Source organism: Neopelma chrysocephalum, unplaced genomic scaffold (genome assembly GCF_003984885.1).
Source record: "Neopelma chrysocephalum unplaced genomic scaffold, ASM398488v2 Primary Assembly neopelma1_61c, whole genome shotgun sequence".
NCBI lineage: Eukaryota > Metazoa > Chordata > Aves > Passeriformes > Pipridae > Neopelma > Neopelma chrysocephalum.
In genome coordinates this window covers 463,969-478,290 of record NW_020897718.1, presented here as the reverse complement: position 1 = coordinate 478,290, position 14,322 = coordinate 463,969, and the positions used below count along the sequence as shown (strand labels likewise).

General features: G+C 38.3%; 1 protein-coding gene across 8 annotated transcripts in view; it reads right to left on the bottom strand.

The window, feature by feature from the left end:
• The window catches only part of LTBP1 (latent transforming growth factor beta binding protein 1), a 196,044-nt gene that overhangs the window by 38,202 nt on the left and 143,520 nt on the right, over positions 1-14,322 (bottom strand). For 7 of the 8 annotated variants that reach the window (XM_027682061.1, XM_027682064.1, XM_027682062.1 and 4 more), the window contains 3 exons: positions 13,249-13,371; positions 7,845-7,967; positions 5,159-5,284 (listed from right to left, as the gene is read on the bottom strand). In XM_027682061.1, the coding sequence (XP_027537862.1) occupies positions 5,159-5,284; positions 7,845-7,967; positions 13,249-13,371 (372 nt within the window). The remainder of the gene's footprint in view (positions 1-5,158; positions 5,285-7,844; positions 7,968-13,248; positions 13,372-14,322) is intronic. The other variant, XM_027682063.1, reaches the window with a different exon arrangement.

Below are 14,322 nucleotides of genomic sequence, written 5' to 3'. Positions count from 1 at the left end.
GGAGTAAATTGTGCAATTTTAACATTTTTCTCAGAAAGGCATCCAATTTTACTTTAGGATGCTTAAGTGTTTGGAAACTTACATCTACTGAACTGATTCACTGGTTAACAACCTTCAGCTAAAATACAAATTTCACACAAAAAATGTATGAACTACATACACCATAATCTAGGAGAAATTTGTGAGTATAATTAATGATTGTAAAAAAAGTACTTGCAGATGGAAGTGGCAGAAAAAAATTATTTGGTTTGTAAGTTTTGTCAATAAAGATTTTAATGGTCTTTATATCTTGATTTATTAAACAAAGGAAAAATATTGAAAGAATTTATGTCAGAAAGGGTAATTTGTATTTGGCAAAGAATACAATAGCCAGTATGCTTATCCTCAAGGAACTGAATATGAAATTTTGGGCGGTTTCTGCATATTGAACTTATTGAAATTTACCACAAACTCTCCCTAGTAGAAATAACTCAACAACTAGAGTATGCAACATATCTGTATTAAAGACACTGTCAAAGGTGAGAGGTTCAAGTACTACCTTTAATACTTTTTCCTTTTCAATTCACCATAATGACAAAATTACAAAAAGATGCATGTGGAGTTACGAGGAGAAAGAAATTAAAAATTTTTTATGGCTGTGTTTTTCTGGTCCGTCCTTCTTGCTGCTATGCACTAGACCTGCATAACATATCTGATTTTAATATTTAGTCCCACATGATAATCAGTTTCACATATCTAGCAAAAAAATCCGAATACCTTTATTCAGAAAACTATGTTAATAACAGTTAAGAAAAGGAATTAAAAATGAGTAAACAATGGTAGATTGACAGCCAGGAATTTAAGACAACAGACAATAACTCAATGTTTGCATTTTCAGTGGCCTACATGAGTTGAATAAAAAAAGTTCCTGAGCCACAGAACAATTACTCTGTTAGAAACCTAAGCAGAAGAAACTGCAACTGAAGATTTTAGAATGACCTAAATTATGGAATTTCACTTACTTAAAAGCTAAATGTTAAAGGAAACAGGACAATGATTCATGCAAGTGGTTCTTCATAGGTAAACCCAAGGTCATCGACTAAAAAGCTGCAGAAACAAAACTTGTGATTGCAGCAAGTGTCCTAATTCAGTATATAATACACCCACAGAAGACTGTTTTGTTTTTAAAAAGTACAGTCTAAACATCTTCCAATGTATGGGATATTACAGAGAAGGTCCAAGCACCAAATATTTTTCCTTGTCTAGACAGTTCACTCAAAGGACTCTTTTTTACAGCCGGAAAGGACATTTGTTTCTTTAATCACCCCATAAAGAGTGAGGCTTGTAAGCAGTGATTCTTTTGCTACATGGAGACAAATTAGGCGGAAAAAAACTAAATATGAAACTAATATATCCTATGTCTATACAGTGACTAAAGCAGTTCTCTGTAATTACAACCTGTTTTAGAATCCATGAGTCAGTGCTGTGTGCTTTAATCAAAACTCCTTTGATCTAACGTCATCAAGACGTAAGGAAAGGCAAAAAGTGTCCACACTCAAGCACACTATTCAGCTCAACACTGTGTTCCTGTTTTCTGCCAACCAAAACAAGATGAGGGCATCCTCAACCTCAGGCATGATACTTAAGTCTCACTGAAATCTACTTACACAGCAAAGTGTCTGGAAGAGGAACTGCTTCCTAGAACAGCTCTGTACAGTGATTAGGGAAGCAGAGCTCTGATTCTAAGACTTCCAGGGCTGCCTATAACACCCATATATAAAAAGGAAGAAGCAGTGATAGGAGAGCTCTGGTGGGATGTGTAAGTTTTTTTGGATCGTCTGTTGAAGCAGGCAGTGAAGTTCCTTGTAGTAGAAGGAGAGAAAAGCGAGGGAGCCACTGAGAGACATACGGGATTGGACATGGAGACAGAAGAGGCGCTTGAGGCAGGGTATTGACTTAAGCATCAGGGAACCTCTAACTTGAGGTTTTACCAACATGGTTGACTAGATGCCAGCTGGGTAAAACACCATCTTTACATGAACCCCAGAGAGCTTGACAAGGAACTAGGGAGCGCTCCGAGAGCCTCCAGTTCAGAAAGCCTGGCGCAGTCAAATTGCTGAGTCTGGGGGCAGGCAGCAGCAAAATGTCACTGCTACAACAAAAATTTGTCTACACCTTGGAAGAAGACAGTCTCCACAGCTGTTCAGTTTACTTTGGCCAATGGCCATAAAAACTCCATACCAGAACTGAACCACATGAGGTTCTTAAATGTTTTATGTTGTTGTTGTTTCTAACTTTTTTTTAAAAAACCAAAAACTCATACAAAAAGAAAGACTGGAGATATGGAAAATTTGCTCTCCAGGTACAGAGAGGTGTGTAAATCCAGGAAAATTTCCTCAGGTTCTTTCTCTGATGGTATAAACAGTTATTCTCACTCACTTAACTACAAGTAAATTCACAGAGGCACCTAGTGTAAAGAACAGTATCTCCTGCGGCTGGAAGCCACATCCTTTCTCAGTACCTGGAATGTCACACATTCCTTTTGTTTCATCTTGCCTTTTCGCATGAAGCTGACACCACTACAAATACTAACACTGATGCCATCAGTGCTCCCTTCAAATGAGTTTTTTCAAAACTCTAGAGTTGTTTTTATTAAAATGACAGAATGGAGAAACTAATTGTGGTGGAAAAGGAGTGCTGCTGCTTCAGAGACTAGAAGTACCCTTGCTTCGCCAAGTTATTAAAATACTTTTCCAAGTGCTGAATATAAAGTCTGATCTGTATTCCATACACCATACCAATTACTTGTGAAGCACACTCAGCTGGTTTTGTACTTGTTTTATTCTTCATTAAAAAGTTCCAAAACTACTCACAACCCTGGAAATAAGATCTTGTGATTTCATCTTTCTCTATTTAGTAAAAGTTTGGCTTTTTTGTTCTAGTGGAGATTAACTTTGTCCTACTTCATCATATGTGATAGTAACCCTTCCCTGGAAACAGTGCTACTTTATTAACTGTTAGAGGTTCAGAGGGATTGTTGTTTCTGGTACACCTCCAAAAATTAGATGCTAATGACTTTGGGATTTTTTTCAAGTTGTGTTTCTATTCCTTTCTGTTCAGTTTTTTTTAAAATTCTGCTAATAAGTGGTCTTCTAACTTTGATTTGAAATAAAGTGCTTAGTTCCTACTAGAGCAGACTGCATTCTTCTCTGACCACTTTTTTTTTTTCAGCTGTGCTCAACAGTGAGGCAAAACACCTGCTACCACTTTTCCTGCAGCAAAATCGAAGATATCCAACCATATCCTTCCTAAACACTGGGTGAAATGTATACCTGCTGCCAAAAGAGTCCATGAACATGCTTTGGAATTATCCCCATTACTTGAAATCACAAAATACTTCCTTGTCCATCAATCACTGGAATAACTCAGATTTGCTTTCTCTAGCCTACTTAACCAGGCTTTTGTCTTGGCAGTAAGAGAATGTTTCTTTCAACTTACGCCATGATTACAAAACAACGCAAAAGTTTAGAGAGAAAAAAGCAGTAAAAATACTGCAGGATTTTTTTTAGTTATCAATAATAATTAAAACACAAAATTGTGCTTGATGTCATGCTATATCTAAATATACAGCACTTATTCCCTTACAGCAGCATAACAGTGTTCTTGCCAGCAGTGTATTTCATTTCACTAGAGATCACATTACAAACTATATGGCAGGTTATATGCCAGCTCAAATAATAATGCTGTAATGCTGGTTTTCCTCTGGTATAAGTAGAGGGAGTAAATGCAACAAGTTTCAATACACCTTGTCCACTGAAGGACGAACATTTTCACTATCCCTAAGTGAACTATGAGAAGAGCTAACCCATGAAACCTAATCACACATGGATTTACTGGCCTATAATTTGGGAGAAAGAACAGTTGGTTAATTCGTGGATGCTTGAGATCCACTACCCATAGGTTCTCAGTGCTTCTTTGCATGCATCTGGCCAAAATACTATCATAAAATTTTTTTCTTTTCTGAACTTTTCCAACAAGGCTTCTTGTCCTGAACAGTTCTCTCATCCTTAAGAACAGACTTTCGTCATCCAATTAGGGGATTATTTGTTTTCTATCAGCATCACTGACCACAAAAAGCCTCATAGCTTCTTGGTATCATTGAGCACAATTCTTCTACTTTAAATTCTGTGCAGGAGAACAGCATCACTAGCAACTTCGTGCATTCCATTAGCAACAGGATATATTGTCATGCTATAACCACATAAAAACCCTAGTCACACTAAGTTCCAGGCTCCTGGTTGATGCTTTTCACCAGTGTTATTACTGGAGTAGTTTTTACAACCTTATATGAAAGATACTTGTATAAGCATACCTGCATACACTTACAAACAATAAGCTGACTTAGCACTTATTAAAGATCTAATTATTGCTATTTACTCCATTTCTGCCATTTCAAAAGGCCTGAAGTTCTATCATAGGTAGCATTTCGCGACAATTTCTCATTGGAGTTACTTCTCTTGTATGGATGCATAATCTGCATATTTAAAAACCAGAAAGTCTGGACAAGCAAGATTCTGTTGTCTCCCATACAGCAATGAGAACATTCAGGTAGCTCAGGCTTGCTGATAATGTACTTATGCTTCAAATTAAATAATTCTAAATATACATGGTAGGAAGATCTTACACGCTGAAACTTAATCAGAAGTCTGAGTTCCAAACACACTTTACATGCATTTTACATATATTTATTCCTTCCACCCCTACCATAAGATAGAAATAATTTCCTATCTATGAATATTATTACAGATATCCATCAGTTTCATTTATCTCAGCATAAAAACATAATTCCCTTCTTTGCCATCGTTAGGTTAGTACTCCTTTTTTACCAATTTGCTCAAAAAAATAATGTAATCCAATGTTAAGATAGCAAAATTATTAAAAATTAAGAAATGTAAAGCACAGATTGTAACAAACATTAACTCCATTATGCTGCCCATTTTCTAAATTTCCTGTTATACTTCTTATGATTCCAACAGCAACACAGCACACCAAGCATTTATGAGAAAAAGAATGAAGGACCCTTAAGTGGTAGATTTTGGAGTTAGTAGTAGAAGACTACTCTTCTCACCCAACTAAAGACACCAAATCAATGGGAATGGATTATTATAACTTGTCTCACCTTCACATGTTCGGCCACCTGCAGACACAGAAAAGCCCCGCTCACATATGCACCGGTAGGAACCATCTGTGTTTAGACACTCCCCGTGAGGTGAACAGAGGTCAGATCTCTCACATTCATTGATATCTGAAAGCACAGAGACATTAATAGCTTTGCTGATCATCATATCCTTAACATTAAGCCTAAGTTCAACTTATCTTAAAAGCAGCTTTTATTTCCAGTAGCTATGTAAATAGCTATGCGAACAGGGTTCATTTTCCAGAGCAACCAGATGTCCTGGGATCATTCCTAAACTCTGTATAGGCATCATTATGTTCTGCTGCAGCATAGTCTTTCTACATAACTCCCTGTGATGAGGATGAGCAGAGAGAAGAGAGTGATTTGTGGGATATCAGCATAAGCTCCATCCTAGCCAACACCTCTTCTGTGTTAGAGGAATTCTCAGACAGCTCCATCTAACTGCTTTTTGATTGCTGCACACTGGTCAACTTGAGCATCTGGCTCCACATATTACTAGCAGGTTTGGAGTTGCATCTTACCCAGTAGGCTGATTTTCTATAATTTAAAGCCAAATGCTCTTTTTTGCTGATAGAGAATGGGAACGATCCAAAAAGGTTGCTATATGAGAGTTTGTCATCATTGTCTGTTTTGCTAGGTTCTTTTTTAAACTTAGAAAGCATTTTTCAAACATCACCTTTCAAACTTGTGAATCTGAAAAACAAGTATTTCTTTTTGATTGATGTCTCATCTTAGCAACCAATTCTGCCTTCAGAACTTAAGGACTGCATTCTTTCATTAAGGAACTATCACTTTCAAATCAATTACCATTCACATTGTAATTGCATTTTTGTATTTTACGAAAACCTTTTACAAAAGGCTTTACAAAAACCTATTAAGATGCATTCAGTACCATGCTGAGCTCAAACACAAATTTACAAACAAAACTTATACATGTGGCTTATTCATCCATCATCACAACACTAGAATGTCTCATTCTTAACTGTATCTTTCATTGCTTAGATTCTGTCTGTTGTTACAGCCATCCAAAATCCATTAAAGTAGACAGTAATTTTGATATACTAGAGAAACTATGATTTCAATACCATCATCTCAAGACCATGACATCCACTATGAAATTTTCTTTAGACACAAACTGATTCTAGCCTGTGTGTAAACCTTCCAGACTTCAGTGTCCTAAAATCATGACCATGTGCAGAAAGGGAAGAGGCAGCTTGGGGAAGCTGTATCTGCATGAGGTGCCCAAGGAAAAGTCATTGCCCTGTGCTTAACACAAAACCCACATGTATCAAGTTCTCTTGAATTCATAGCAAATGCAAACCAACAACTACTTCCTGAAGCTCTCTGGAAGTTGAGAAGGGCGGGAGATCGGCAATGACAAAGGCAGTATGGCGGTATTCTTGGGACCTACACTGTTCTCAAATCTTAGCTGTCAGTTTCTTAAAACTGCTAGAAAAATACTGGAAACAGAACCAGCTGATTACCTAAGGTAGAATGAGGTATTTAAAGACAGGAAAACAAAATTAGCAATGTTAGGCAAATAGAGCATAATACGTCTGAAAAAGCAAACTGCAGTTTCTCATGTTTTGGACTCTTTTCAACTTTGCTCCTTACCCAAACGCATGTTCCTAATTTCTAGTCTAGTCCAGATTCAACTTGCAGACACTGCATTCTGTGATAAATTTGCCAGTTTAATTCAATAGCTCTCTGTCTGTACTGTCTGTCTCTTAGTTGGCTTATACGTGCTTTCGGTTTTATTATATTTATCCATTTAAAATATGAAGCCTATATCCTACTACTTTAGATGACAAAGTGAAGAGAATAGAGGGATATCAAAGCTGGCAATGATTTTAGCTTGTGATCAATTCTCTTTTATCTGCTAAAGCAAGGTCTAATACAGCACTTCTGTATGCTGAATGTAAAATTTCTGGAAATAGAAAGCAGTCACATATAACGCTCAGAACTTTTACAGGGAATTTACTTTGGTTGCAAAAGATCTTCAACATAGATCAGCTGGAATACAGTCTCTTAGCTCAAGTCTAAACTGTGCATAAGAGAGCAGCCAAAGCAAAGTCCAGTGTCCTGGTCCTACAGTCATTTAGAGCACAAACGTGCTCTCACTTTCCAGCTCTGATACCACGGTTCCTGTCTCATAAAAATGAATGGCAAAATGGAGTCATGAGGCATGCCTGGGTGAAACTTGGGAAGTATTTTTCTGGGTTTGGCAACGCTGACTCAGTCTCAGATAACACATTCTCTTCCTCCCCACCCATCCTCCACAAAGTACTGCAAGTGTTTTAGAAGTGAGAGAGGTTTATCTAATGTGACTTGACGCTAACTATACTGCTCTTGCTGTTGCATCACTAACTCACAACACACAGAAGGTTCTGTTACAATAAAAGTTTCCAGGACCTGAGAAAAGAGCAGCACTCTATCTCTGTTAGTTCTAATACAGAATCTCTTTCAAGTTATAAAGGCTGAGACTTCAGCCACTTGAAATAATTTTTCAGCATACATTTACAGAGAGTAATACAAAATGAGTAAGAAAGTACTACAAATAATAAATGAGTTTTTCTTCCTTAGCATGATCAGTGAATATCACGAGTTACACTTACAAACTTGCATGTTTATAATAATGATCCAGGTATTTTTTACAGCTGTTTCATACCTTGACATCCTCTGTTCGCTATCTGCTGGAAACCATCTGGACAAGTGCATTTATAAGACCCATCAGTATTTATGCATTTTCCTCTAAGGCAAATATTGCTGTCTTGAAGGCATTCATCAACATCTGAAATGAAAATTCAACGGTTGAATTAGATGATGTAAAAACTGATGAAACTTTTAATAGTGATACCTTGATACTAACACAGCAACTTGAAGCAACTGTGTGCATGTGTGGAAATCAAGTTTGCTACAGTTTAGGATGTCCTTTTAATTTTCCTTTCATCATATCATCAACCTTCTCTTATTTCTAGAGGGCTTTGAAATTTGAGTTTGTATGTGATTTATTCCTAGCAAATACGACTCACATGTGCCATGTGCACCTCTCACAAAAGCATATAATAACAGTAATGCAGTTAAAAAGAAATCCAAGCAGCTGTACATTTAGAAGACAGACACAAAAAATACGTACTAAGGCAAATTTGCAATATGTGTCTTTAGACACGTTTAAACCACCACACTGAGATCCCCGGGTTGGAAGTGACCTACTCAGACATTCCCCTGAGTATGGGCGAGCCCAAGCACAGCTGGTGTGTCACACCAGACAGGACATGCCTGCGGAGACTACTCACAAAACATCCACGTGGGCAGGAGGCCTGCAGGACATGTGCATACTGCTGTGCTAACGGGTACTTCATGCAGTTCATGCGACGCAACCCAGCCATTTCACAGGCTTAACAGCTTAGTCATGAAGCTGAATAGCTGCTTTTGCACAGTGCTGCACCCAAGTCATAAATCCAGCTGCAGAGTCTGGGCATGCAGGGTCTAGTTCCCAGCTGCCTATACACCACACTCCCAGCATCAAGCCTCAAGCCTGTAGACTCTGCCCTAGTATCTTGATATCCATGGGCTAAGCGTGCTGGTTGACACATAGCAGGGAAAGTTTCAGGATACAAATTAGACACAAGGTAATCAAATATTTCAAGAACAGGACACTGGCATTGTCTCCACCTAAAGTCTTTTCTTCCCGTTGTCTTTCAAAGGGCTTAAAGGCAGTCCAGTGGAGGAAACAGAGTATGGCTACTATGGGTACAGGATTAACTCAGCAAGTGCCTACATTCCAGTGATATTACACAGTTTTGGTTTCACTACAGCTAAAGATCACAAGATATTTGATGACTGTACCTCTAAGTTTTAAAAGAAAACAAAGTGAGAGGGTCAAACACAAAAAAGCGTCTTATAAGCAACTTCCCTCTGCCTCAACAGTCCCCTACCTAATAATTCACTGAGTCTATTGCTTTGATAATGTAGTGTTTCCTTTGAAAAACAGTAATCAAAGACTTTTCCCAGTGCCTTTGGTTATTCTGATTTCTTAAGCATGGATTTTAGCTGATTAGAATTGTAACTTTTTTCTGTGCTGCAGGAATGAATAACAATTGTAATTAAAAAGAGGACATGACCTCATTTCTACATTTATCTCTGGAAAGCCCACACTATATACCTCTCCTTGGGATTTAATCTATTTGATAAAAATAAGAAATAGGGATAGCTTTCTTACATAAATGAATGTTACTGAAGATAAAATTGTACTTAATGTTGACAAAGTTGTGACCTTCAGATAACCACATGTTTTATAATGATTTTCAACAGAGAAATAAATTGTGGCTTATTTAAAAACCAACTGATTTTGACCAGGATCATGAGAAAAAACTAATGACTCCCTTGTGCTAAGTTAATGCCAAGTCTTACAACAAGAAGGTGCCTTCTGCCAAATTCAGTCAAAATGCATTATTTTCCATATAGGATGCAAACCTCCCTTTCTCTGATGCAACTCTTCATAGATCCTATAGCTGCTGCAAGAGAATCTCCAGAAAAATCAGAAAGTAACTCATGCTTGAGTGCTTTTCACCACCCTTTACAAGTGTCTGAGTGTTTTGGCCACAAAAATCTCTGAAAGCTCTTAGAAGAACACTGGAGCCTCTTATGCTTCAGACAGACTTTCTTGCAGTAATCCAAATTCTTTGAGATTTACAGTCTGTATTTACATCCCGCTGGTGCACATTCCTACTTCCTGTAAGTTGAAACAAGGACTCACAAGTGCACTCACACTTTGTGTTCCCTCTTATTCAGAGCAAGACTGAGCAGATAAGTCTCACGTCACTTAATCTCAAGAACAAGATGCTGAATGAGAGACTAAGGCAGAAAGAAGATAAACGTGCATGTGGGCATGTATCTTGCAGACCTCTGACTACTAGGAAGTAACCTCTTTTTCTATCTTCAAGTGGAAGGTTTCTAAGCAGGTAATAGCAAGTCTCTGGAGGTACTGCAGAAGGAAAAAGTTCCTCAGCCTTGGATAACAGGGTATACAGGCATTTACATTAGGAATGGACATATGGATTATTGCTCTCAAACAGAAATGAAGGATTGAAGGCCTCAGTCCAGCTTTCTTATTTTCCGAAGAGTTCAGCACAAGGATGCACATGAGCGCATATACTGCATGTATTCTTGTATAAACCAATGTATATAGCAGTTGTTTGCAAATAACCTCTATCCTTAAACATGTAAAATATTGTGCAAAGACTTCCAGACAAAAACTTGAGTCAGAGAGTTGCAAAAATCACAGCTGAAAATGAGCACAGCATGATTCTGCCCAATTCTGCAATACTGCTAGAAGTCTGCACAAGTTATAATGATCAAACCAGCAAACTCCTTCTTGAGCAGCTACATCTTTAAGAAAACTTCTGAACTAGAAGAAATCCTAATTAAACAAACACATTTCTTGCAAGTGTTTTGCAATCACTTTGGCTTTGCAGCATCATACATTTTTGGGTATCCTCTGATGTGACAAATGCCCATACCTGACGCTTTGAGAAACTGGACAGACTTTGAACCACTTTGTTCTTTCCAGACAACTGTGCTGCGCTACACTCACAATTTTTGTCATCTCTTTCTCGCTTTCTCCGTGAAGTGTTACAAAACATTCAGGTAAATAGGCTAGTCCAACGATCAGAGGCCATTATGCAGAGAAACACTGGATGTCTTGTCAAGGTGATTTTGTCTTTATGGAAACTCTGCCCTGTAGTTCACACACACATCTGGCTGAACTAACAGTCACAAGGAAAGCCATTTTCATGAAGATAAGAACATGGTTGTGAAGCTAAGGACCTTTACTGATACGAAAATAATATGAGATTTGAAACTGTAGCCAACTGAGTTCCCCAAATGTGCACTGAATACTTCAAGGAGCCTTCAAAAATAATTGCATTACAAGGTGAGGAAAAACAAGAGAATCGAATGTATAGCAGCTAAAACAGTAGCACCAACCATTCTTACTGACGTAAGAACAAGCATAGTCTGTTTAAACTTAGTTTCCAAGGTGTAAAAAGCATTCTGCAATATCCTATACTTCAGAAAATTTTGAAGGGATATAATAAAAGCACAGAAGAATTCCTTCCACTTCAAGAGACTAACAGATTTTGTGGGGGAGTTGTAATATTTACAAAAAGTTTCAGTGAACAAACTGTCTCTACAGAAATTAATCCCTCTGTCACTGGCTGGAGAAGCTCTAGATTTGGTTGCAGACTTGCAAACGAGGCAAAGATTCTGGGATGAGGGAGCAGTTTTAACGTTTTTCCTTGTTTGATCCAATCCCTCTTCTTTTGCTTTGAAAGAATCCGAAATTATTTTGTCTTGAAAACTGCCTTTTAACAAGATCAAGAAAAAGTTGAAAATAAAGCATGGACCATGGTCCTGACAGGCCAGGTGACGGAGAGCTGTGACAGTTACCATGACTTCTTGGGATGTATGAAATGCACCAAAGCAGTCTGAAGAGAAGTTTGGAATCTCATCTGCTGAAGCGTACCCAGAGCGGGCTAGATGACTAGTTGTCAGGAATGATTCCTATTGTCCATTTTGCCTTTGGGAGGCAGGAAGAGCCATGATCCCTTTCACCACATTTTTCTTTGATTCTTGACACAGTATCTCTGCATCTGCTGCAATTCATGAAGATCTTGAAGCCAGATGAGAGCAAAATTCTTTGACACAAGTTTCACAAGCCTTGCATCATCAGCCCACATTTCTTGAAGCTGATGCAAGTGATGCTGGTACTCACCAGGAATTCTGAAAACCTTGTGTTAAATTCTTCCATGAATGTATTCTCCAAATAGGTCAGTACCAAAGAGTAGCAGTGTGCTACGGAGATTTTATGAGATTTTCCTCATTCCTTGTTGGTGAGAACTTCAAGAGGTGCTGTCACTCATTTTCACAATCCAGTATAATCTCTGATGATAAAGTCCTTTATAGGTTTGTCGTGAGAAAACAGCATTTAGCCGGCTCAGAGGGAACTGCTCTTTTGCCTGGATCACTTGAAGAGGAGGATTCCTGACTTACTGCTGTGAGGGAGAAGGTGAGCCTTCCAAGTGCTGTATGGGGGATAACCTAGCAGCAGAACACTATTTGGTAGAAGAGCAGTAAGAAGCTGTATCTTCCATGGTATCAGCAGTTACAGAAAGCACACTAGAGGCCGAAAAGATTTTATGTGCTAATACCACACGTACAGCGAGACCTTAACTGAGGTTAAGTTTCCTGCTGTTAGCGTGAGATAAGAAAGCAACTGAGGTACAATCTTTTCTGAAGCTCATCAGTAAGTAATCTTACATGCTCAAGGTGACCATGAGTAGCACAGCAGATGTACCATATCAGGTGTTATAGCCAACGACAGAGAAGAGGGAGTTGCTTTGAAATGATGCACTAGAAAAAGTCAGTTTGCCAATTACTGGACAAATAAATTGTTCTACTTGAGACACAATAGAAAGTTTTTGTTTTCTATAACACAACATTTCTCCCTACATTTACTGTACATCTTTCACCTCTTACTTTTGCTTTTACATGCTCAGTACATAGGTCATGGTGCAAGCTGTGACCTCCAGCAGATCCACTGGACCTTGTCTTACACTATATACTTTCTCCTGCCAGTGCACATGTGATTGTCGGGCTGGCTTCAGGTTCCCAAAACCAGCTAGAGAGGAAGTTTTAACTTAGCAGGCCCCCATGAGAATAGTGTCTGCTGGCAGAAGTTTTTATAATATGGAACCTCTGTGTCAGAATATAAACAACAAGGTTTGGAAAGGCTTAATTGTTTTCAGTAATAATGCCAACTGCTCTTCCAATCTTACTGTTGGAAACACATGTACTGATTTCTTGTATATGGAAAGATGACAGGGACTATTTCTAAGAATCCATTAATTATGTGGCTGTGTAGGTGGGGATTACTGAAGGTTGACATTATAGAGAAAGAAAGAGAGGCAACACGTATTTCTGCTCCATTCTCAAAAGAGTTCATGCTATAGGTGAAATACTCAAGATCTTACTGAAAAAAATGAATCAGTAGCTTAAGTCCCTAAGCTTACCCTCACACTGATCTCCAGCAGATGATAATGAGTAGCCTTGGCTACAAATGCATCTGAAAGATCCTTCTGTGTTCCTGCAGCGTCCATTTGTACAGAGCGATCGGTGCTGGCATTCATTAATATCTGCAGCAGAAGAGACAGTGAAAATGTAACACACCTGAAAATACCCATTACTAATGAAATGATGCAAAGATCAATTCTGAACAAAACAGCAGAGCGTCAATATCCAGTACTGCTTCTCTTGTTCCTATTTATTAACAAATACAGACAGTCAATATGATGCATAAAATTATATGAAATTGCAGACTGCATGTTTTCCTTGAGATGACTGTGTTCAGCATTCTCTCCTGTAGTGTCAATTTATCCCTCAGTGCACAAATGGGTACACACAGATGCACAAATACACACAGGCTGCCTGAGAGCTGCTTTTGCTCCTATTGTATCTGGCAAAGGTAACAAGTCAGTCACTCCAGTGAGTCAGCAAAACCCACAAAATACTTTCCAGCAGGATCATCACCTTTTAACAGGGTGTGGTTTTCAGATGCACACTGACAGGCTGTTCCCCTGTTAAGTTGTACATTAAGGCTCCTTAAAATACTTGCCTTGTAACAGTATTAGTCATCTAAGTGGAGGGAAATGTCTCTTTGCTTCCACAACACTGCTAATCCCTCTGTGCTTCAGTTCTCATAAACTGGGGTCAGCCTGAGTTAACAGATGGAATTGAATACCAAAGCTAAATTTTCCTATGGAAAACTGAAAGTATTGGTGGGGAGTGACACTTTGAATTCAGAACATAGCACATGTCTTGTTTGAGCTAGGAAGCTTGTTTTCCCTCCGTTATTTATAAAATCTTCATTAAGATCCCGTAATTAAATTGACATGGTATGTTCTTAGTTCTAGCATTTAGGCATGGCTGAGTGTCTTTCTGAAAATACACTTCAATTCAAACAGGAGAAAATCACTCAATGAGGTTTTTCAGGTCTCTGTTATGGCTATGTAGTCTGACCTCTTAAGTAATGGTCCTTTACAACCACAGAAGTTTAGAATTTAAGGATCATCGAAAGCTGTGGGGCT